At 36.6% G+C, this 27296-nt stretch overlaps 2 protein-coding genes across 2 annotated transcripts in view; one reads left to right on the plus strand and one right to left on the minus strand.

The window, feature by feature from the left end:
• The window catches only part of Rg (rugose), a 317709-nt gene that overhangs the window by 80566 nt on the left and 209847 nt on the right, over positions 1-27296 (minus strand). The window lies entirely within an intron of this gene.
• On the plus strand, positions 2417-3937 carry LOC110373939 (protein mab-21). The gene has a single exon (XM_021331437.3). The coding sequence runs from the start codon at positions 2521-2523 to the stop codon at positions 3616-3618; it is 1098 nt and encodes a 365-aa protein (XP_021187112.1). The 5' UTR covers positions 2417-2520; the 3' UTR covers positions 3619-3937.

Genomic DNA, 27296 nt, shown 5'->3' on the forward strand with positions numbered 1-27296 from the left:
AATAATACCTACATGTAGAGAAAAATAAAGTAATTTACTAGAAGGGTGGTTTCATCCATCAGGGCGGAGAGGCTCGGACATCCGGCGGAAGTGGGCGGGGCGTGGCGGCCGCCATTTTGTGGCGCTCACGCATGCGCACCGCCGACCGACGGCTTTATCAAATAATAAACTCGAGTTACCGAGCGAAGGGAAATTTTGGCATCTTTTTATGTTCCTCAGAGGCTTATGGTGAAAAATATTAGTCTATATTCCTGTGGGAAATATCGTGTGTTGTGAAATAGGAAGGGTTCATAGCGTTATAAATTAGTGACTCGTGTTTGGTACATTAATTTAACATGTTTATGCAAAACATTCATTAATGTCTTTCAATCTATGATATTTTAGAGAAAATAAACATAGAACATGTTTATAAGAAATTAATAGACACACCATCCAAGATTATTTAGAACTCTGAGTGTTCATATATCGCAATAACTTACAGACATAGTTCTATGCTGTGTAAAAGCGTTTTCAACAAAAGTTGAATCAAACACAATACGAATTTCAGAATGAGGCGTTGCGAACCTGGACGTAAAGATGTGAATTTTCAGCAGTTTTTCATAAATATCTTACAGAATACATAGTCTAGTGGTAAGTATTTATCAGTAAAGTTTGGGTAAGTACAGGCACAGCTATCAATCATCACTAGCCTAATCTTAAGTTATATAAAGACCACAACCCTACACCCGCTAGAATTAATAACCAAAACAAAAACCCAAACCACAAAAATAGCCAACCCATAACGTTTAATTTAATAAAATTATTGCTACGATTAAAATTCCTTGTTATTCCAAGTTTATTTCCTTTTCCGTCTCCCTCCGATCCCAAACCATCCCGTCTGAGTACTAGGCTCGCATGAATCGCGTGGAGTGAGCCGGGACGTAAATCAGGGGCCGTCGTGCCATCCATCACGCGCCTCGGAGCCATCAATCGCGCTGTGACCGAAATAGCCCGGCGGTGTATAGCTAAACTTGGACATCTTCTCACCTTAGGGACGCGGACTGAATCTTTGAGGATTGTTCTAGCTCCTACAGTTTATGAAGCCCTAGAGAATGTGAGAGTTATTTAAATTAGTTTGTTTGTTGGTGCTGTTTTTGTTTATGGAAGTAGGGGGTTCGAGGAGAAGTTCTACTTGAAAATGTTAGACGCAAACTTCTTATTGGAAAACATGAAACACAAAAATTTCAACACTTATAATAGGTACCTCAGTAGGTAAGTATTTGAAGTTACTTATTATAAGCTGTTATAATTTTATGGTCAAAAAAATATGTATAGATTCTTCCACTTTTTTAATTCTAGTTTTTACCATAAAAAGTCTTCTCGGCTGTCCGGATAAAAATGACAAATAAATTAGGTAAATGCCTACCTACTTGTAGGTATAGTTATCGGCACGGATATTGAGCTCTCGGCGGAAGAGTGGGGATCGCTTTGCGCACTGTACACATAAGGCAATAAACAGATAAATCGCTTCTGCTCAGGTGACGGTCAGGGCTCAATATGCGTGCCGATAACTAGATTAAGGATAAATTAGGTAAGGATCCAAATAGGGTTTGATACTTTATATTTTTTATACACTAAGTAGGCACTTCAGCGACGAAAATAACGCCATAGGTAAACTGAATAATTGTTTCCAATATAATTTCCACTTCATTATCCGGTATGAAAATTAAATAAAAAAATGCCTATTTTAAAAAGTCCGTATAAAAACTCTACTTATTCAGGAATGCTCTTTGGTATTGAAATGGGTTATTTCTATAGGAGTTACTTCTTTATTTACATATCTAGTTATTAGAGTTAAATAGAGTTTTTTTTTCAGGCTATGTATGAAACAGCGTAAGTACTTATGTATTTTACTTTTACTAAAATATGGTTTAAGAAACATCCCAATTAGCAAATGTTAAAAAAATATCGATTGTTTTTTGTGCACCGTATTTCACATGATCGTAGGCAACACTAATCAAAACTAATTCAATATTTATACCAACCATCCGCTCGTGTAAACACAATGTAGGCATTAAATTAAAAATTACCCAATTATCTAGTTAGGATACCTATCCACAACATCCTGAGCCGCCTAAAATTGAATTAATAGGCCCAATTAGAATCAAGATAACGAGCCGCCATAAAAAATATCGTCATTAATAGAGCCAAACTTGTTACAGCTACCGAATTAACGAGCGCCGAACTAACGCAATCATGTCAGTACCAACACCTCGCGATACCTACGCGGGGCGGCGCCCGATCAATACGCGCCCGGCTAAGGGACATCGCTGCGTCCCTTTCCGGCACGCCTCCGAGCCCCTCCTGCGCGAACGAGACGGCGTCCGCCCACCTCATTCGCTGGCACGCACCGGGGTGGGCGTGCCCGGCTTCACAGTCGGGTGACCGACATGGCTCAGTCGGCAAAGAACCGCGTGCCGTGCGCGTGCGTACACCGCCGCCGGCGTGATGCACTCCGCGTAGACTCGCCACGCAGTCACCATGCTCGTGCCTCCCGAGATGATGGCGGCGCAATCCAAGCTCGTCTACCAGATGAACAAGTACTACAACGAGCGCGTCGCCAACAGGAAGGCGCAGATCACCAAGACCATCCACGAGGTCTGCCGGATAGTGCAGGATGTGCTCAAGGAGGTGGAGCTGCAGGAGCCCAGGTTCATCTCCTCGCTCACCGACTACAATGGACGTTTTGACGGCTTGGAAGTGGTTTCGCCTCATGAGTTCGAGATCGTTATTTACTTGAATCAAATGGGAGTCCTGAACTTTGTGGACGACGGGTCGCTGCCGGGCTGCGCCGTGCTCAAGTTGAGCGACGGCAGGAAGCGCTCCATGTCCCTGTGGGTGGAGTTCATCACCGCGTCGGGCTACCTGTCCGCCAGGAAGATCCGCTCCAGGTTCCAAACCTTGGTAGCGCAGGCTTGTGACAAATGTTCCTACAGAGATTGTGTCAAAATGATCGCTGAGACTACTGAAGTGAAGCTACGCATTCGCGAGAGGTACATCGTGCAAATAACGCCGGCATTCAAATGCGCCGGTCTGTGGCCGCGCTCGGCCGCGCACTGGCCGCTGCCTGCCATCCCCTGGCCACACCCTAATATTGTAGCTGAAGTCAAAACTGAAGGCTTCGACTTGCTATCTAAAGAATGTCTCGCGCTACAAGGAAAGAATTCCGCAATGGAAGGTGATGCGTGGGTGTTAAGTTTCTTCGAGGCGGAGAACCGTTTACTGCAGGGTGGTTGTCGGCGAAAATGTCTTAGTATCCTAAAGACGATTCGGGACCGGCACTTAGACTTGCCGGGCAACCCGGTGACGTGCTACCACATGAAGACGCTGCTGCTGTACGAGTGCGAGAAGCACCCGCGGGAGCACGAGTGGGACGAGGTGGCCATCGGGGACCGCATCAACGGCATCTTCCTGCAGCTGATCTCGTCGCTGCAGTGCCGGCGCTGCCCGCACTACTTCCTGCCGCACGTGGACCTCTTCAAGGGCAAGTCTCCGACGGCGCTGGAGAACGCCGCCAAGCAGGTGTGGCGGCTGACGCGCGAGATGCTCACCAACTCGCGCGCCTTCGAGAAGCTCTGAACTGTCAGTGATTGTGCGTGCAGTGTAACGCTTGTATAGTCCTGCAGTAGTTGTAGCATTTGTGTCGGATACGCGTCGCAGTGCAGTGACACCGATCTGACGTATTCCATTCGGAAGGACAGACTGTAAGTAGAAGTGATACTAATATACGCTAGGGACGCAGTTTCGATATAATATTTTTGTGATATACTGTAAATAGCTTAAACGTTGTACAATTTTAGTGATATATTTAATTTAAAATCATCGTGTATTTATTTGACTGAAATCTTATAAAGTAGGGGCATAATCTACGTTAAAAATAAATAATTTCCAACTATAACTTTTGCTTTGATTTGTAGACATATTCCTACACTAACACAACCATCACACTATGACCACAAACAGTTTCAAATCCGCTAAACTAAAGGATGAACACGGCTCATTGAAATTTTTCCCTGTGCGAAGTAGGCCTATCGCAACTCTAACAGAATGAGCATAGTCGGTTTAGCAATCGTTTATCTGCTGATCTGTGTAACCTAAATAACCAATCATATGCATAATGTACACATTCCACATGCCGTGGGTTTTGTACGAACGCCTATATTCTACACTATTTGCATAAGCTAACGATCCATAGATTAATAGAAATTCTGATCCTACCGTAAGATAAAATATCTTTAAATGGCATATTATGTTAAGCAGCTTGGAGCTCTTTGCCTACCTCAATTTTGTATAACGATTTACTGAACCACGAAACAAAAAACTTGTTATTTACCATGAAGTGTTTTAAGTAACGATAACAAAGATAAAGTTATCTCAACAACAACATTTTATACTTGTGTCTTAAACGCCTAACATTGAAGTCATGTTACTTTATCAATAAGACAAACACAACATTGTATGACAACCAGACCTTACCCTATCAGATGTCAGTTGTCTTGTTACCAGTGCCTATTGAACCTCTACGGTACATAAAGTAACAAAAAAGGCACAAAACGTTGTCAAGTGACAGCGTTTGGTGCGTCCTACGTACCCAGTATCGGGTTACAAGTCGATATTTTACATGTAAAAGCCCGTGGGCTGCACCACGAGCAAAGATAGTCGGAGCCTGGGCGACCATTAATTTATTCAGTGATATCTAGACGCGATACCTTCGCGAATGTACCACGTAAAAATTGTGAGGATTTTAGATGTAAGATAAAACCAGGCTAAGTTATCGACGGTCCACAAGCTTGTCGTCTTTGGAGATACGGATCTTATAGATGCCAGGATAAGGGACACGATGAAAACTGAATTGATTGGCGTGTACACAGGCAGATGCGAATAATAAATTATAATTATGGATAAAAGTAGATAATAATCCGCCGCATATCTCGATGGCTGAGCTTCGACTCGCGGTAGATACGAGTTTGCAGCTCCTGTATAGTATGCGAGATGTCAATCTGATGTTTGCAAAACGCAGCATATTTGCGTACTAACATGTTTCTGGCCAGACTGGAAGCTGACCACATATCTAGGAATAGGCTCGGCATATGATTGCATAACATGAAACTACTAACATATTCCCATAAAATTCTAACAGTAAAAGTATTGGTATAATCAAATGAACTTGTTTCGGGAAATGTAAACGAGGTTAAATCAATAAATACAGTGTTGCGCTCCAATAAGAGCCAATAACAATAGAATCAATAACCTCAGAACATACATTATTAAAACAAACATTAGTATAAATAAACAATGGCATATGAAACGAACCCGGAGCGGTCACTAAGTGTCCACAAACCAGTTTGTTAGTTGGTCACCCTACGCGCCGTCCGGCGACGCCTACGCACGTATTTGTTTTTAGTTTTAACTTGTCCGTGCACACAGGGTTACGCACACATTTATAAATAAAGTAAACTTACAATAAATAAACAATATAACAGGACTTAAGACACAAGGAGAGCAGGCTGAGATGTATTTTTCGTCCCACACCAACAAGTCACACAAGCACTTTTCGCTCAAGTTTTATCTTATGGAAGAGACCTTAAAAATTGCAATGCAAATGATTCAAAGGCCAAAATCTTTGATGCAAAATGTCCAACTTTTTTTTAGATAGAACAATCCATGCTGCCGATATTCATAGCCTAAACTTAAAAATAGTAACTGCATATGAAAAACCAACCAATTAATCCTTTGTTCCTCTAGACAGGTATGTAGAATATTTCGGTGACAAAAGGACCAATTTTTTTAGAAGATAAAAAGATTAATATGCCTCAAATATTCCTATGAAATAGATATAGTTAAATATTTGTGAATCCATCTGGCTTTTATGATGGTGTTACAGAAATAGCATGGGTTTATTGGTTCAGTAGCGACACTTAATATCTAAGTAGTTGATGACATTGCTATTAGATTATAATTAACTATTAAACAACTGCTTTTGGAAACTTAATTAAGTGATGAAACGTCGAATTAAGGTCTTCTCTGATGGGCTTAATTTTGTGGTATGAAAATATCTGTTTTTTTTTGTAAGCTCAATTTATAATACTCAATTTGATAAGATTAAAAAAAACATACGCCTAGCCTTTTCCCAACAGTCGATTACCCATTAATGTACAAACGGATCAATAATTTCCGTTTTATTAGAGGCCGTTTAATTTTCTTGATGCGACAATAAATATAATTTTCCCTTTGTTTTTAAGGCAAAGTCCTTTCTTTACGTTTTTATGATATCCATGTTAGTAAATTTAATGAGCCATCGCTATTGTCGGTAAAGCAAAGAAAAAGGGGCATTCTTGGCTTATAAAAACGCAACTCTTATGTAGAAAAACGAGCCAAGTTCTTTACGACACTGAGGTGCGAGGTTATAGAAAAAATTAAACTCGGCTATAAAACATTAGCGAGAATGTTAGCAATTGAAATTGTTTTATTAAAGCTTAATTTATTTATTATATTTATGTATAGCTTCGCATAGTTATTGCAATTAACATTTTCTACAAGGGTAGTCCTACATTGTTGCAATAATAAGAAAGAAAACAATTTTGTTATAAATATCTAGCTAATTGTAATAAATTGTAACCTAGATAGGGAAACTTAACTTACTATTAATATTGCACCTTTAAACTTTTAATCGTTACTGGTTTTTGCAATAATATTAATTACATGCTTAGTTTCCTTTTTGCTAAAGAATTTGATTGAAAATGAGAGTGTAAGTATTATGTTCGGTAATAAAAATCTTATTGATACTTTATACCTCGGTAAGTTTAAGCAATAGGGAAATGGGAAATCTAACACTATTCTCTTTTAACATTTGTTTACCTATAAATAAAAAATACTTTTAATTCAAAGTTTCAATGCAAGATACTTAGCTCTTAAAATTACAAACTCCAACTGAATATTGAATACTCTAAATCCTGAATTTGCCGAACTTGGCTCAACTTTTACAGATTAATTCTACATCACATTAAGATCAGTGCATCTTAACAAATTACAGTGGGCGTTTAGTTTTCAATAAAACACGCATTATGGTTATAATGAAGAGGCAAAATGGGGCGTTACGGCGCCGCGGACGTCCAAACAAATATTGACGTAGGCCCATTGTGGTTACCGCACGAAAAAACGGCCCCCAGTAGGAAATATCGAACAGGATAAAATATATGTATAATATTATAGTTCAGATATAAAAAGTGTGGCAAAAAATGGCCGTTGCTTTGCTTTAGGTATTGTACATTTGTTAGAGTATCAATAAAATGTTCTATCATTAATTTAATGCAAACAATTCCTATCGATGATTTTTTGTTGTCTGTTACTAAGCACCCAAACGATCTTCCGAGACGATTAGTGTTCTTTTTTTGCAGTATTTTGATACTATACTTTTATTACAAAAAGCCTACATTCTTGAGTAGGTATATCTTAATTTAAGGCTGGACCGGCGAACATACCCTTTTGTGGGCATTTCTTACTCTACTAGATTTAGATTTAGAATATACTTCAGCCACTGAAAAAAAGTTTTGATACGTTTTAAGGTTTTTTCTCTATAAATAACTGCATTAAAATCGTCAGGATATATCACAATTTAACTAAGATCATGTACTTAAAATTTCCAGTTGTAGCCACTTGACAGCAATAATTACTTATTAAGTACCACTTACGGATACCAGGAGAGCATAGAACGTTGGTGATCGATTACCGAAGATTTATAGGGCTATTAACGGCACAAGGGATTATGGCCACGCTGCCGATTTATTGTAAACGCTTTGAATATTTATTTTAAACTGTGGGAATTTAATTAGAGGTATTCTTGGACTTTCTGGAAGCCTGGTATTTGTTGAATATTGATTATATTTGTTTTAGTATTTATGAAACGGGAAAAGTTAATTATTTTGCTATTTATCTAATGGAATTTGTTGAAATAGGTAGAAGGTACCTGAGCTTGCAGCAAATACATAATGCCATTTGCCCAGTAGTATTTAGCACGAAGATATTTTAATGTTTATCCATTGAATAAGAGCTTTTTTTAAAAAAAATGATACTGAACCTAACACTTTTACTGAACTTCGAGTTGATTCCATCAAAATCGCTATTATCATTCAACGCTACTTAAACAATCATTTAAAAATCCTTGTAGAAACCGACAAACTAAACTCCATACTAAAAAAAGCACTAAAAATATTCTTCCATAGAAATATGCATCATATGTTAGTAATATTAGTATGCGTCGCGGCGCCTAGTTGCGACGCGCGGCGCCACCTCTCGCTATAAGTCAAACAGTACCGCTACATACGTGACTTTCACAGTGTCCTGATATTAAATAAACATTAATATGCGTCAAAATCATACAATATAATGAAGGCTATGTATTCAGCTATGGTGTTCGTATGGCGTTTCTAGTAAACTGTTGCTTATGGTATGGTAATGTGGTAGGAATGGTGGCGTCTTGTACCGTGCGCGGTGTGGTCTGATGTAAGTCAATCAGTTGTGAGAAAACAATGATAAGTAATATTTAATTAAATGAAGTACCACTGGAAACTTGATTATAAAAATCATTTTTGGCGAAATAATCTAGAGCAGACACTAGACACCAGGGGCGTAATTTGGATGAAGAACATGGAAAAAGCCAAGTCCTACATAGAGGTATCAAGATAAAATGAAGACGAATTAATAGTTCCTTATGAAAAATAAATTTTTCTTTGCAACTTAAAACTCTCAAACACAAAGGGGAGTAATTCCTAGCCGCATCCATTTTTCCCTAAACCAGTACCTTAATCAATTTCCTAAACGTATGGTGCCTTACCACAAAACAAAACATTTTTCCATACAAGCAGATACATAAACTTCACTATTATCAGGCAAGTGATAGAATTGACAGCATCCCCGCTAGCCGAGTGCGTCAGTAATCTCTTAGTGCAGTTTGCATATTGCACAGATACGGTAACTGCACTCCGATGCAATATTGTACAGCCTGATAGCGATCGAGGACCACTTTATGAAGCCTTAGGAGATTGCCATATCTATGTAATTATGATCCAACCTTTGCCACGGCTTAGAGGTGTGGAGTTTCCAATTATGACTAGGTATTGGAATGTTTCTGTCTTGAATAGTGCAAAAAACTTATGCGGATATTTTGAAGTGTTAAAGAATAAACCTAATGCTTTAAATTAGCATTGTATACGGCAAAATGGAAGAAATCCACATCGAGCTCCTATTTTAAGACAGCAAATCACCAGCATACTTATTCTACCGAATAAATAAGAGTCGACAATGCAAAAGAGTAAGTGGAATAGAAAACGGATCAACCATAGCTTTGTGAGGCTCCGTTCCCAGAACTAGGAAATTCCTAACAGTACTGCACTTGCATAAACAAAGGCCTATCTTTTCGTCTAATCCTCGCCTCGGAGGACCGCTCGCCCGCGACTCGTGCGAAACGCAAAATTTTCACGTTGCGATTGCATAACGAATGCGCGAACGCGTTCACGGCGACAAATTTCAATGTAATCTGTATAATATTACAATTTGCTGGATGAATTATTCAATATGGCGGACGGGGCACGATGTTTATTCGATTATAGCGAGATTTACATACATATTTATAGGTAGGATATGTGCGAGGCTGTAACCTGTTGTCATATCCATAATTTGAGCTACCGCGCGCTGACCTGCGGGATGGCGGCGGCCATCTTGGATCAAAGGGTTGATAGAAATCAAACAGTTTGTAATGTTAGCCTGGTAATAGCGGTTTGCTTATTAAAATACTGAACTCTTACTCAGGCCATAAGGAAGAAGATACACGATGGTAGTAATACACTGCAACCCACTAACAGTTATTACGTTTTTGTGTAGCCTACAGAAGGCTTGGCAAAGTATGAAAATCAACTTATAATTAAATAATGACAAGTAGGTATATCAAGAATATCAGAAGAAACCTAGTTCCTCGGCCATATCCCATTTGCAGAGCTTAACCACCAGTTTCTGAATACCACTACATGATTAAATGATCTACCCGTAAGCGCCCTTTACCTGAATTATGCAAAAGTCTCGCCTAAGTGTTAAATATCTAAATACTGCAATACCTCATAATTCCTGTCGGGCAAACCTACGTTAACTAAGCACTGTGCAATTTATCCAACCGACCTCTGTTCTATGACACTTATGGTGATATTTATTTAATAAACTGTGACATTTGCGTGTTTGTGGCAACACTGTAGCTTATACAAAGCTTAATGGGCACAAAATATACCGAAGTATTTGTTATAAGTTAGTTAGTTCAAGTATAACCTGATTGTGATATTTTAAGCACTATGTACACTTTGGTGATAATAAACTATGTCTATATTTCCAATAGAAAATGCGGTTATATTGTTCAAAATGAGGTATTGAAGAAAGTATACTACTCTATGAAAATGCCGTTTTTAATGTTAATTGTTTGTTAGGTCTGTATTAACAAAAAATATAGTAAAATCTCTATATTTTTTCAAGAGCGCCTTTAGGAATCAAAATAAAATGAGTATTTATTGAATATATGAGAGAATTCCTATATTAAAATCAAGATTATATGTAGCTAGCTTTATCACGTCTCGAAGCCTTCTAAAATTGCATCGAGCTCATAGCAACAACCCAGTACGATTACAAACAAACATTTCAATAATCTCAATGTCTAGACAGCCAAATGTATTCTAGTATTTGTAATACAATGACTGCGCTCCAAATCAGCTGTAAACTTCACCATAAGACCTAGGTATTGAATACTGATGTTCTAGAGGAGTGAACCACCTCCGCGGTACATTTATAGTTAAATAGTTTAATTTACTTAATTAAGGGATATAAAGAACTCTGTAAATAGGCATCGAGTTCATGAACATGCAAACATATAATCGTTAAGCGCTAATGTCGCATAATTAATTTAAATCAGTTAATTTTTGGTTTTTGGTTTGCCGGATAAGTTCGTAGGTAATGTTGGTTTTCTTAATTACTTTTAATTTACGAATCCTAGGAAATTGAGAGTGTGTTACCTACAGAGGCTACAGACAAATGCATGCCGTGTGTTGTCAGTTATTTTATATACCAAGTGATAGGGTGGTGTATGTTGAATATGCTGGTAAAAAAATCTGATACCAGGGATCCTTCTAAATATCAGGGAAACTAGCTACTAATAACCATGATCAATGGTACATCTTGCAAACACTAGACCAACTTAGCAATGAATTAACAAACATTAAATGAATGCAAGATCAATAATTATCCTCAACAAAATGGTCCAAGACATTCATGCAACAAAAGCCAGCAGTTCCTTAGATCAAAGAGTGCAAACAGCGCAGTAACCGAACGCCGTAGTTGCTTGATATTTAATAATTCATCCGAACAGTGCGAGCGGTCGCGCGTGTAATGTGGTGCGACGTGTGTGGCCCACTGAGAGCGGGGAGCGGGTGCTCATAAGCGGAGCGGGAAGCGGGTCTGTCGTACAACATGACAGCGCATAAACGAAGCGGTTTTATCCCTCGATATTTTCTTACAGCAACTTAGTAAAAGTGTAGAGATTGGGTTGATCGGCATTGATAATCATCTGACTAGCCTGATTTTAACTGATTTTGCTATTTATCTAATGGAATTTGTTGAAATAGGTAGAAGGTACCTGAGCTTGCAGCAAATACATAATGCCATTTGCCCAGTAGTATTTAGCACGAAGATATTTTAATGTTTATCCATTGAATAAGAGCTTTTTTTAAAAAAAATGATACTGAACCTAACACTTTTACTGAACTTCGAGTTGATTCCATCAAAATCGCTATTATCATTCAACGCTACTTAAACAATCATTTAAAAATCCTTGTAGAAACCGACAAACTAAACTCCATACTAAAAAAAGCACTAAAAATATTCTTCCATAGAAATATGCATCATATGTTAGTAATATTAGTATGCGTCGCGGCGCCTAGTTGCGACGCGCGGCGCCACCTCTCGCTATAAGTCAAACAGTACCGCTACATACGTGACTTTCACAGTGTCCTGATATTAAATAAACATTAATATGCGTCAAAATCATACAATATAATGAAGGCTATGTATTCAGCTATGGTGTTCGTATGGCGTTTCTAGTAAACTGTTGCTTATGGTATGGTAATGTGGTAGGAATGGTGGCGTCTTGTACCGTGCGCGGTGTGGTCTGATGTAAGTCAATCAGTTGTGAGAAAACAATGATAAGTAATATTTAATTAAATGAAGTACCACTGGAAACTTGATTATAAAAATCATTTTTGGCGAAATAATCTAGAGCAGACACTAGACACCAGGGGCGTAATTTGGATGAAGAACATGGAAAAAGCCAAGTCCTACATAGAGGTATCAAGATAAAATGAAGACGAATTAATAGTTCCTTATGAAAAATAAATTTTTCTTTGCAACTTAAAACTCTCAAACAAAGGGGAGTAATTCCTAGCCGCATCCATTTTTCCCTAAACCAGTACCTTAATCAATTTCCTAAACGTATGGTGCCTTACCACAAAACAAAACATTTTTCCATACAAGCAGATACATAAACTTCACTATTATCAGGCAAGTGATAGAATTGACAGCATCCCCGCTAGCCGAGTGCGTCAGTAATCTCTTAGTGCAGTTTGCATATTGCACAGATACGGTAACTGCACTCCGATGCAATATTGTACAGCCTGATAGCGATCGAGGACCACTTTATGAAGCCTTAGGAGATTGCCATATCTATGTAATTATGATCCAACCTTTGCCACGGCTTAGAGGTGTGGAGTTTCCAATTATGACTAGGTATTGGAATGTTTCTGTCTTGAATAGTGCAAAAAACTTATGCGGATATTTTGAAGTGTTAAAGAATAAACCTAATGCTTTAAATTAGCATTGTATACGGCAAAATGGAAGAAATCCACATCGAGCTCCTATTTTAAGACAGCAAATCACCAGCATACTTATTCTACCGAATAAATAAGAGTCGACAATGCAAAGAGTAAGTGGAATAGAAAACGGATCAACCATAGCTTTGTGAGGCTCCGTTCCCAGAACTAGGAAATTCCTAACAGTACTGCACTTGCATAAACAAAGGCCTATCTTTTCGTCTAATCCTCGCCTCGGAGGACCGCTCGCCCGCGACTCGTGCGAAACGCAAAATTTTCACGTTGCGATTGCATAACGAATGCGCGAACGCGTTCACGGCGACAAATTTCAATGTAATCTGTATAATATTACAATTTGCTGGATGAATTATTCAATATGGCGGACGGGGCACGATGTTTATTCGATTATAGCGAGATTTACATACATATTTATAGGTAGGATATGTGCGAGGCTGTAACCTGTTGTCATATCCATAATTTGAGCTACCGCGCGCTGACCTGCGGGATGGCGGCGGCCATCTTGGATCAAAGGGTTGATAGAAATCAAACAGTTTGTAATGTTAGCCTGGTAATAGCGGTTTGCTTATTAAAATACTGAACTCTTACTCAGGCCATAAGGAAGAAGATACACGATGGTAGTAATACACTGCAACCCACTAACAGTTATTACGTTTTTGTGTAGCCTACAGAAGGCTTGGCAAAGTATGAAAATCAACTTATAATTAAATAATGACAAGTAGGTATATCAAGAATATCAGAAGAAACCTAGTTCCTCGGCCATATCCCATTTGCAGAGCTTAACCACCAGTTTCTGAATACCACTACATGATTAAATGATCTACCCGTAAGCGCCCTTTACCTGAATTATGCAAAAGTCTCGCCTAAGTGTTAAATATCTAAATACTGCAATACCTCATAATTCCTGTCGGGCAAACCTACGTTAACTAAGCACTGTGCAATTTATCCAACCGACCTCTGTTCTATGACACTTATGGTGATATTTATTTAATAAACTGTGACATTTGCGTGTTTGTGGCAACACTGTAGCTTATACAAAGCTTAATGGGCACAAAATATACCGAAGTATTTGTTATAAGTTAGTTAGTTCAAGTATAACCTGATTGTGATATTTTAAGCACTATGTACACTTTGGTGATAATAAACTATGTCTATATTTCCAATAGAAAATGCGGTTATATTGTTCAAAATGAGGTATTGAAGAAAGTATACTACTCTATGAAAATGCCGTTTTTAATGTTAATTGTTTGTTAGGTCTGTATTAACAAAAAATATAGTAAAATCTCTATATTTTTTCAAGAGCGCCTTTAGGAATCAAAATAAAATGAGTATTTATTGAATATATGAGAGAATTCCTATATTAAAATCAAGATTATATGTAGCTAGCTTTATCACGTCTCGAAGCCTTCTAAAATTGCATCGAGCTCATAGCAACAACCCAGTACGATTACAAACAAACATTTCAATAATCTCAATGTCTAGACAGCCAAATGTATTCTAGTATTTGTAATACAATGACTGCGCTCCAAATCAGCTGTAAACTTCACCATAAGACCTAGGTATTGAATACTGATGTTCTAGAGGAGTGAACCACCTCCGCGGTACATTTATAGTTAAATAGTTTAATTTACTTAATTAAGGGATATAAAGAACTCTGTAAATAGGCATCGAGTTCATGAACATGCAAACATATAATCGTTAAGCGCTAATGTCGCATAATTAATTTAAATCAGTTAATTTTGGTTTTGGTTTGCCGGATAAGTTCGTAGGTAATGTTGGTTTTCTTAATTACTTTTAATTTACGAATCCTAGGAAATTGAGAGTGTGTTACCTACAGAGGCTACAGACAAATGCATGCCGTGTGTTGTCAGTTATTTTATATACCAAGTGATAGGGTGGTGTATGTTGAATATGCTGGTAAAAAAATCTGATACCAGGGATCCTTCTAAATATCAGGGAAACTAGCTACTAATAACCATGATCAATGGTACATCTTGCAAACACTAGACCAACTTAGCAATGAATTAACAAACATTAAATGAATGCAAGATCAATAATTATCCTCAACAAAATGGTCCAAGACATTCATGCAACAAAAGCCAGCAGTTCCTTAGATCAAAGAGTGCAAACAGCGCAGTAACCGAACGCCGTAGTTGCTTGATATTTAATAATTCATCCGAACAGTGCGAGCGGTCGCGCGTGTAATGTGGTGCGACGTGTGTGGCCCACTGAGAGCGGGGAGCGGGTGCTCATAAGCGGAGCGGGAAGCGGGTCTGTCGTACAACATGACAGCGCATAAACGAAGCGGTTTTATCCCTCGATATTTTCTTACAGCAACTTAGTAAAAGTGTAGAGATTGGGTTGATCGGCATTGATAATCATCTGACTAGCCGTTTTCCAATAAGGTATGTATGGTTTTGCGTCTAGTCCAGCCGAATGCCAAGAAGTGCCAAAGCTTTACAAGGAGCCGGCAGCCGACCCGGGCAACCCAACATCAATATGCTGAGACTGTTCAGACTTTCTGGCTTATGTTCATGATAAAAAAATGCATTTTTAATTCTAATGCCAATATTGGGATTAAAAAATGCATTTTTTTTTATGAAAGCACTGATGTATCTATTACTATTTTCCTAATTCCGTTTTCAGTGCCACCCCACCGTAACAATTGGTGTGTAAAATATTGAAATTTTAACAAAAACGGTGCCTTTCATGTTATTAATAGGGCGTATTGTTAATAGAGAATAATGTTTAGTTTACATAATGCCGTGCAGCCAGGCGTAGGGGACACAATACGGATATGTTATTATACATACGTCAGTGGGTTTCTTGACGAATCGGACTGACGTTTATGTACCGACCGACTTATAGCATGTGATTAGTTTTGAGGACCGAGACGTATCTAGTATGTTTTTTTATTTATAAATGTATGTTTTTATGTCGAACGAATTATTAGGCATAGAAATGCTAAGTACCTACTTTTTTATTGTAATCCTGTTTAGACTTTATAACCGTTTGTGACAGTTGAAACTTTCATTGTATTTCTACCTACAGCATATTTTCAGAAATGCAATAGTTAAAGGCATGACTATTAAAGACATCAGTTATGTATTTTTTTTTAATGTGCGGATCAGATAAAAATACAAATATTACAAAGGAACAATTTCCACCCGACCGTGTGTGGTAAAGTTAGTCCTTGGAATCCAACATAATTTACACTAAGTAACTGTATAACCTACTGCTTTATAATTGCAAAAAACTACATTAATTCGATTATTCCCCATTAAAGAAACCCTGTTACCTACATATAAAAATATGTAGAGATAATAGTTTACCGTTAGTCTCAGTACTTTATAAGAATAATTTTATTTGTTCTTCGATATTGAATTTATGTAAGTACAGATGCAATGTAGTATGTAAATATAATGATAAAAGTCGCACTCAATTATAACGCGGGTGTTTATTTAAATTGTTTTATCTATTGCATTTATGTAAGCTGCAAATGTGTTCAATAATTTTCCAATAAGCTTATTGCTTTTATAATAACTAAGTGAATGAAAGGAACTTTTCTTTTGTTATCTAGCTCTTTGAATTTGAATTCCTGTTACACTGAAATAATAATTATCACAGAGCGACCAACCTTTAATATTTATTTATGAGTATCAGTACTTATACCTGAAAAAGGCTACTTTAAGAATAAAAATCAATTAGCATTATTAATAGGTGAGTAACATTTTATTGTGCCTTTAATTTATGCAGGAAAACATCATTAATATTATGATTTGTTTATTAATCGAAGATAAAGTTTCAGTAAAAATTGAAAGGACCAATACTTATTTATATAAGCAGCAAGAAACACGTCATTTTCTATGAGCCTATTACACCTGACATACAAACATGACCTTTTAAACTTAAACATACAGATAAATACCAATAAAATTAATGCTAATTCCGTTGCAAAAAATGCTAACTTGCTGAAGAATAATTCCGATTATATTAGCACTCTATATTAGCAGGCACGGCTGTCGTTAGCAATATGTTTCAGCCAGTAGGTGGCAGAACTCAAAACATATCACTTATTAATAGTTCACTAAAGTGTAATGTGTAGTCACACACTTAATTATATACGTACTACTATTAAAAATACATCTGTGTGTAGATTTCACAGCTATCCATCTATCTAATTATACTATCTCATGAATTTCCAAAATCAAAACAAACTCCAGACATTATTTGTGTATTTTAGCGAACATTTCGGCAATTTGAATACAAAGTCGAGGCTGCAAGACATTCGCAAACTTTTTGTATCTCGCGATAACGCACGTCACACAAAAAGCTTTTCTGTGTCATTCCACGAAAAAAATAAAGTTAAAAAAACATCCGCAGCCCGTCAGTGATGCATCCGACGACATTTTTCAATATCGAAACAAAAAATGGCCAGAAATTAAGGTAAAAATAAAAATGTTATATCGTCCCCGCCGATGTAGCTTTTATCGAAGGGATAATATCGCATTGCAGTTTTTACTTTAAGAAATGCTTTAATGATATTAGTTATTTCTATATCAGAGGGAATCAGCTACACATAATTCTTGTGAAGTTAATTTCACATTAATTAGATTTTGAGTCGATGCATAAAGATAGTCGAAAATATAGTCGCAACACTATTCAAATAAGGTTCGAATTTCAAAAATAAACGTGATTGTTTCAAGCTATTCACGCATGGCTGGCAGGAGAGAGACAGTGGCCGCTGAGGGCGAGTGCGACAAGGACGACAGAAGCTATGATGGACGGGCAGCGTCCACTGCTGGGACAGCGCTCGTAGCTCACGCCGTCCCGCATACTTTCTCATCGCCGTACACCAAAATAAACTCTAAACTTTTTATGCGTTCCTGGTATATTTAGATGATATTGTCGCTGCGTTTTCCAGTTTAAAAAAAAGTGTTAAGTGGATGATTTATATTAAGTGCGCCGCGTTATGGGCGGCTTCCGGCGTAATTATTTACTAAAAGAGTAGGACGGTGGCGTCCTGAAACGTGTGACCTCTATTATGACGATGCACTGACAGAATAATTCATGTATTCTGGATGTCAGTGTTTGTCGGTGACACTGCAGCGGCATACGACGATGTGAGACGAGTTCTAACTCAACCATCAAAGCATTGATAAACGGCAGGCATTAAACGCAGGCGGTGCGCGCGCGCATGGCTTTGAAAATGGAGTTACAGCGAGGAATGTTAAAGTGTAAAGTGTGCATCTATCATTAAAATGTGTGGTGCTGACACTTCCTGCATGAAACGATGGAAAATGAACACAGAGCTTTGTAGTACAAATAACAATTACGGACTTAACTGTTCACGTACTTTCAGGCACTGAGTTTTAAGTTTTAGTAAAATAAAATCTAGCTAAAGGCAGTTTTTCTACATTTAGTTATTGTATTTTAATTGATTACATAATTTAACAAGTGAAAGAAACCTCATCACTTTGTACATAATATTGTATACTCAGCAGTTATTAAAAAAGACACACCCGCTTGTGATTAATTAATTACGCATTATGAACACTCGAGTGCGCAAGCGCATACATATGCATCACCTATGCACAAATATGGTAAAAATGTGCATAAGTGCAACGCGTGTATTGCGGTTTCTTCTCTTGGAGTTTTATAATTCTAATATTCTGATAAATAGCTAACTGTGCGAGAAAACACAGCATTTTTCCATTTTAGGAGATTATAATATTTATGTATGTTTAGATATCAACAAAAGGACCTGTAACAGTTCTTGGCGGGTGATTAGAATTCCTGTATACAGTATCTAGTCCAAATTGTAAAGGAAAATTCATAAAAATATATTTTGCATATTAGCTAAAACGTATCATCATATCAGCCTATTGCCGACCACTGCTGAACGTAGGCCTCCCCCTATGGGGGGCAAATATCTCGGTATAATATAAAGCTCAAAAACATATATTAATTATGTTAGAAAATTATAATGATTTTCTGTTTCCATAAAACATATTTTTATTACACCAAAAAGGATAGAGTATCAGCATAAAATCAAGATTAGAATAATTTATAGAAATTATTTTTATATTGGTCCCACTACGGCTACTACTTCTAGACACCGCTCAAAGAAACACGATACCAAATAATTTAAGCCGTCCGTCTAATTCTGAATTAATTCATAAACTTCAGTATAAACTAACGTCTATCTTGAGTATTCTTGAGCATATTTACTCGGAATTAAAGCGGTCGTTTAAAAAACACGGACATTTTATCACCGATGGCAGTGTCCAGATAAGAATTATTATCAAAATGGCAACTTAGAGACGTTAACCTCGGTGCACAAGTACGGAATATCGCCTTTTTATCATTTAATGGAATATTAAAACTTTATGACACAATAATTTTTACGCACTAAAATGTGCGCCTATAGGCTTTTTATCTCATTTTCGGAGATAATTTTATGGTTTTACTTTAAGAAATAGAGCCATATGGGTGGTTTTCTATCACCTTCGTTAGTTAGGCTACCGTTTGTAGTAAAAAAATAAACAAACATTCATTTTATCAACATCAGTGGGTCTAAACTACATGTAATTGCCGTGCGCTACATTTTTGTGGAGACCTCGTTTGAATAGTATCTTCATTTCCTAATCGTATAACACCTGATTATCTTTAATTTTTTCACACAGACATTATTCTCAGATCTTTGGAGCTTTAAGAAAATCATCGCATCAGTTACGCCGACCTATTTACGATTGGCGATTGAATCACATCCTTTTGCTATTACAAAACTGCCTATCGTTCAACAGTGTAGACTATGCCTTACCTACCTTACGTCCTTAAGTTTTTAAATAAAATGCTTATGTATTGAATTATCAAAGATTTTAGTATGTTAATATTAACCTAGGAAGTCCATAACAAATTATAACAGCGTATAGTTTATTTTATAGACGCACGGCGCGGCGTGAATTATTTTTTCTAACCTTAATTGAGCGACCATTACATAAATATTGTTTAGATTTTAGTCATTTACATAAAAAAAATATTGTTATCATTGATCATTTTAATAATCGCAGGGGGCTTTTGAATAATTAGATTTGAATACCGCAGTGCCAAAAAATACCATTTACTGACTTATTAATTTAATCAGCTGTATAATTCAATATTATAAAACTAGATACTGAAAATTGCGTTAAACTTCACTAAATATGAATACTAAAAAAATATTGTGCCCATAAAGTGTTATGTTATTTTCACAGTAGGTAAGCTTGTTTGTTCTAAAAGTGTTGAGCAATCAGTCACATTGATACCGTTACTACCAGGCTACCATCAAAGCGTGGGAGTGCCTAATGGGAGATACTGGGATTATAAACTACAGTGACGATGTTCTGCTTAATTAGACACGAGACGTGTGAGAAGAAATACACAAACAAAATAAAAGCCTACTAGGCAGTATCTGAGATTGATTGAGCGATTTCATTAGTGTGGGAGTATCTACTAGTTATGTATATCTATCTAGGTACTATGTAGGTGGAAAAGAGAAATACCCAACGCGTATTTGAAGTACCTATGAGTCAGGAGTCAGGGGCAAAAAAACAACAAACCAGTTATTAATAAAAACAAACACGATTAAAATTATTTTGACATTTGTAAGAAATAAGACATAAGTTCATATTGTTAAAAAAAACTCAATTTACAGCCCGCACTATTTATTCTAAATTATGTGAGTGATTTTTAGGCAAAGAAGGATGACCCTATTAGTTACTTGCATTTGTCAAGGAACTGCTTAGATAAAACTATGCAACACCTTCAACTGATTTCTACATACTTAGGTAATTTATCAACCTATTGAAAAAAAGTAATAATAACCTACTATATTTTTTTATGAACAAGGCTACGTTACCTACCAGGAATCCAGGAAACCAAAGAAGTCATTAATTACAACGACATCTTAACACAAAGGAGACGATGATATGTGCATTATTGATTTCTATAATCATTTACCTTGTTTTTAAACGGCAGTTTGTTAATCAATGTGACGTTAGATGCTGTGACTCATACCATGGCCTTCTGATCTCAGCAATCGTGCCAATATTGTCCAGATGCGAACACGGATGGGTAAATAATGCAATTAGTTGCGACTGGCTCGTATATAAGTATTAGCTGTAAGGCGTTTCATCCCTAATTGGTTTATGGTGTCCTGGTAGGCCGACGATTTATTGGTGATGCAGAGCATTTTTATTTTCTTTAAATTTTCTTGGAAACTCCATCTTCGCGGAATACAGAAATCTCCTATCCAATATTATTTTAATTATAGTATTTCCTAGATTAGGTATTGTTTTACTATTTTTTACACTATAATTAATACATTTCAATTCAATTCAATGAGGGTTTTCGATACTTTTTCTGCCGCCAGGCGGCGCTTCGTATGCGTCAGGTCCAAACAGCTGTCAAATAGTATGGAATTGTAGGGTCCGAACTTATTGTTTATTGAAATTCTGTTATATTGGAAGTGTTATTGATTTTATTATGGACTACGGTCAGAATAAGGTTTCCGAACTAAAAATTGAGCTAAGAGAGAGGGTGCAAAAGTCACTTTTACTAAGGAAAAGTATTGGGATTCAAAAGCAATTACAAAGATATCTATCTTATAAATTTATTATTCAATAAAAAGCTTGTTGAAAAATTTGTTAACACAATATGATTTAGTTTTTTTTATTTACTCAACCTCAATGGTAAAACAATAATGCAGTGCTTTAATTATAAAATAAAAAAAAAACACTAAAATCGTTCACTATTCATAGTAAAGATAAGCACTTTGACAGTTACCTGGACCTGACGACTCGGTGCTGCCACCTGGTGGACGCCATTTTAGAAAACCCTCATTCATCAGCTCGGACTCATTCCTACCTTTTAGGTCAACGCAAGTTTCAAAGTGACGTTTGTCTATCTCCACTGTAAAACACCCCGGAGGGATTGTGTCAATTACTATAAAGATGATTACGTATTCAACGTGAAGCAGTCAGTAAGTGTTCACATTCTGTAGCAGTGAGTAATATCATAGAAACATGATCTAACAGTGAGCCATTACAAGCGAGCAACTGATCACAGACTTGTCGTTTTTATGCTGCAGTGCCCGCGCGGCATGGGGTAGGCGCCGTCCGTACGGGGGTTCCTTCGTTCCTCTAACACACAAATATTATATTTTTATTCGTTTCCTATCTAATCTTACGCCGTAAATCTTGACATTTTGTTTATACGAGATTGTCCCGTGAAGTTTTTTTAATTATCGCCCCAATAAAATTTTGATAAAAGCCCCTAATGCGACGTTTAGTTTCTGCGAATTCATTCCGGCGGTCAACGTACAAATTGTGTTTTTTTGTTGTTATTAATTATGTTTATATTGCGTATGTTTATACAAGTGTAAAATGAGAACAATAATGTTTTTTAAAGCAGTATAATGTTAAAATTATAGTTCTAATTTGAACAGTAAATCAATACGCGAACGGACATAAAGAATGTTTCAAATTCATACTGTATTATATTTTGACTTTAAACTGAAAACGTGATATCACAATAAGCTCCAGAAACAACTTTATCATTTAGTTTTTCTATTATTGTTTTTTGGGATGAGAGAAAATATATGATTGTTTTAAATCGGCGGGAGAATGATCATTAGAAGCAATGATCATAACGAGACGCTAGTATTTATTGTTTCAACAGTACTATAAACTTGGGCTCTTACACTGTTGTTTTCAAATATTAATCCAATTGCTATTTGCTATCTCCCTGTATATGCCTATGACATGCATTGGCACGTGGTCAAGTTTTAATCGACTTGGGACTGGTAAACATCAAAGTATTAGGTATATATAAAGCATTTTTTATTAATTAAGTACATACCTACCTAAAATCATTAACGTTCCGCACTTATCTACCTTCCCTAAAAATAACCGCAAACGAAACAACGAAAAAACGTAGTTTTTAGTTATTAACCGCCAGTTTCTTCATCAAACATAAAAGTCAAAGTAATGTCTAAAGTAAAAGTAACGGTCAAATTCGTTTTTTCAAGGCTAAAGTGACTGCAAAATTAATAGAAAAAGCGAATTTGACCGTTGCTTTTACTTTAGACATTACTTTGATTTTTACTTTGGATTTTACTTTTGATGAAGAAATTGGCTGTTAGTGAGTGTTCTTTTGACTTAATCAAAAGCAAGGCGTATGGCAGGTGTCTCCCAAAAATATCAAGTGTCTTGATTTTTAAACTTATTTCGAGAACAAGAAATATAGTCACAATGAGACATTAAACAGAATAGAAATTAAGTCTACCAAGCATGCGTAAAATATGACTCGAATAATATCCTAAGCATTCCGAATTCCGTTTGGAAAATAAAGATAAAGATTATTGGCTAATATCTCAAATGGTTAGAGCTATTAACGTCACTAGTTCCGTCCGCATAATAATAACATTTAAATCAACATACAGCTTGTACACGGTCGGCCAAAATTATTGTAATACTCTTCAGAGCAGACACGAACTTTTTTCCTGAGGGGTGTAGCGTAATGAAAACAAATGACAGAGACCCACGCGCGTCCCATAAAAAATTCAATTCATGGTTGCACCAAAATAGTAGCAACTGTATTGAATTTAATATCTGAGAGCATTTTAAGGTTTTTTTAGTCGTCATCGCGACAGCGGTTAGTAGCGTGAAATACGACTGTTTAGAATTGTATTTGAATATTTTGGATCAGCTGTTTTTAATACATCGACGGCTCGCTGGCTAATTTTAAAGGAAGACATTAGGAAAAGATTTTTCTCAAATAATTTCCAAGCATTGTGCCGCTGTTTGTCCAATCGGAAGACATAACTCAGTCACACAGCGCTATTAGCCGTTGTTTGACACAAATCTCATGAATATGTCTCATTTACAGCAGTGGCGAAAGTACCAGGAACTCATAGATCTAAAGTGGATATAATTTACAACGTCGCCTAATGGAAGGAGCACATTAGGCGAGCGTCTTTAAGCGTTTACGTATTAATAGAATAGAGGCAGTAGCGGAGGACCAGGTGCTGCTACTTCGGAGGTAATTGCTTAATAGCCGGCGACTCATTAGAGGGACGATATTTTTAAAGAAAGCCCTCCGGGTAGCATAGATAAAGTTTGTTGATACAAGCTAGTCAATTTATAATGAAGAAAAGCTGCTTCCATTTTTTGGTAAGTATTTATCTTTATTAACAAACTTGAACTTTCTCTACATATATGTAGTTTTAAAGTGATGGTAATATGTATAGCTTAAGATATTCAAACTGTTAGCATTTTGTATAGTTTCATAATTACGTACCTGCTGAAGCATAGATGCAATGCAAAAATATTTGCAGATTTACCAATACGCTTCATTTTGACTCAATCGTTATGAATGTTACTATCATCTGATTATGAACTCCTGGTATTCCCGCCCTAACTTTGCTAAAATACAAAGTAAAGGGTTGCTAGTACAGATCAACTCATATAGCACTTTGCAACCCCCAAATTATTTCTCGAAAACAAATTAAAAAGCATAAAACATGATTCAGTGTTCACCTCACTTAACCCTTTGGTGCGTCGCAATAAAATTACTCTCGTGAATTAACCCTTCACCCACCCTTCGGAGTAAAACACATTTACTTGCAAAACGACCCCCGAGCTTTTAAATTATGATAGATTGTACAACAGTGACACGAATCATTCTGTGTTGTCTTGTGGCTCAGTGGAAAGGCACAAATATCATAGAAAGCCATTTAAAAGGAGCTAAATAAGATGATATAAAAAAGAACTAAAATAAGAGAAAATATAGAACACTCGATAGGACTTGAGCAAAACTGATGAACATTTTATAAAAAAAAGCTATTTAGTTAAAGAGTCTCCATAAAAAAATATTCCTTAGCACTTGAAATACACACACTACCGTTAACCACCTGTGTCGTAGATAACATTTTCAGAAGTTAAGTAAAAAAGCCCACATCCGCCTCACGGTAATGTGGAGAGCCCTCGAGATGGAACCACTTCCCAGGGGGACGCACTTCTGATCTCCCATGCATCTTCACAAATGAGAAATATAGGGTTGTACGGAAATAATATGCCTATCGCATTTTCAAAATTATTTTATGTCACAATTTGCGAAAGAAAAATATAGAATACAAAAGATATTCTGACAACTTTTTTTTTCAATTTATAAAGTTATCAATAAATGTTCAAAGCACACTGTAAATATTATTAATACATTAAATTATTAACTCATAACAGCTAAATAATATTATCTGCACAAACGTAGTCAAGGTGTGAAAAATTGTAATTACTAACATTTGTACTGTATGTTTACAATTGCTCATGCAATTCATAAGAAGAAGTGAATAAAAATGCGCATGTTTGATAGCCCTGGATAAGGCGGGTTGCACACTGAGTTCACCCTGTATGTTTTGACTTCGGCGTTTCCCGCGAATAAATCACTTGCTTAATGTATCGAAATGACGCACCAGTGCGCGGCCAGTACTGTGTGGTACAAGTCTTAGGTACTCGTCATACGAATTTGTACTCTATCCCTTAGATAGGGGAATAGAATTTGCAATTTTAAGTGTGATATTGAAACGGAGAGATGGTTCTCAAATTTAAACCCTATGCATAGAGAACTGGATTGAAAATGATTTGTAGTCGAAGATAAAATTGCAGTTTTATAGAGCGACTGCCTAAAAACATTGGGGGGAAAATGCAAGTACTGTCAGCAAATAATGCATTTTTTCCTTTGCTATCGAAAATAAAGTCCAAAATCTCTTGTAAAAATATTTTTCAGCTGCAAATGTAAAGTGGTATTTATGTAATCCACATGAAAGCTTTAGGATTAGTGTTTGATGACATCATTATTTTTCAAATGACGATCGTGTTGCGATTTTGTCTGTTACGAGCGTGTACGTCAACCGCGCGCCGTTTGGCCTAAAATGGTACTTTTCAAACCACTGTTTCTCAGTAACTACTTATCCTATAACTATGTTATTTTTTAATAACGCAAGGTAATTTCACTGTCTATATAAACTCTTTTGCAAAAAAAACGGGCACTTATGCGAAATCTTAGTTTTAAGGACTTCACGTGTATTTCAAAGGGTTTTAATGATTTTAGGATGTTACTAGCGTCAAAAGGGTTAGCGAAGCATGCGTGAGAGTGTGTTCTAAATTTGAATTTTGTAGATTTGCTAAGAAACTGGTTAGACCTTGTTTTGGACTAATTCCTGGTAGAAAGTTCGTGGGCGTTTTGAAAAGTTTTTGACGTGATTTTCGGAAAACTGATAATGCAGTTTTAATTGATGATTCATGTACCTTTCTGTTAAATCAAAACATTTTTGAAAAACTATGCGTATTTGATAAAATTTTCACTTGCTCTAAATGGTCTATGCTGATGATTGATGGCAATGTTAAGAGTTTCGGTATTTTTGCGTAAAGCGTTCTATTGTTTAGATTTTGTGTCCACGCGGTTTAAAATAACCCTTTCTCAGAAATAAACACAATTTAGAGGAGTATCAGTACTTCGGGCTGCGACAAAACAAATTGAATGTTAGCAGAACCAGATCACAACTCGTCCCCTATCACACTTTGACATACAAAAATACCAAATTTGGTGATAAATGCAAAAATAACCATATGAAAAATCATGAGAAGGGTTAAAACTATCCAAAAAGTCAAATTATTGCCGCGTTGAAGCTCTCGATAACTCCATAGGTGTCGGGTTACTAAACGATGATTTAGCTGAAAGGGAGTTATGACTTCAAAATGATTGGCCAAAAGTATGTTTTTTTTTTTAATGATCAGTTTGCCAATTATTGTTAAGATTTAAGCAGGAAAATGCTGTGGATACCAGAAAACCTTGGAGTAGACAGGTTTATTTAATAAAATGTCCGTGGGATGAAAACCCGCTATTTGAACGCTCAGACTCATAGATCTTTAGAGGTCTACGGGGTTTCCCAAGAGGCAAGGTTATTTAACAATCAGTGATTACGAGACCTTAAGAACTCGTGCTCACAGTCTATGCGTCATTTTCTGTATTTTGTAGAATTTCAAGATTTTTCAAAATGTCAAAGTCTGATAGGAGCCGACTTGTGAACGGCACTGCTAACTTTAAATTGGTTTCGTTGCAGCCCAAAATATTGATACTCCTCTAAATTGTGTTTATTTATGAGAAAGGGTTATTTTAAACCGCGCGTGTACAATATCTAAACAATAGAACGCTTTACACAAAAATACCGAAACTCTTAACAGTGCCATTAATCATCAGCATAGACCATTTAGAGCAGGTGAAAATTTTATCAAATACGGATAG

This window comes from Helicoverpa armigera, chromosome 19, assembly GCF_030705265.1.
Source record: "Helicoverpa armigera isolate CAAS_96S chromosome 19, ASM3070526v1, whole genome shotgun sequence".
NCBI classification, from domain to species: domain Eukaryota; kingdom Metazoa; phylum Arthropoda; class Insecta; order Lepidoptera; family Noctuidae; genus Helicoverpa; species Helicoverpa armigera.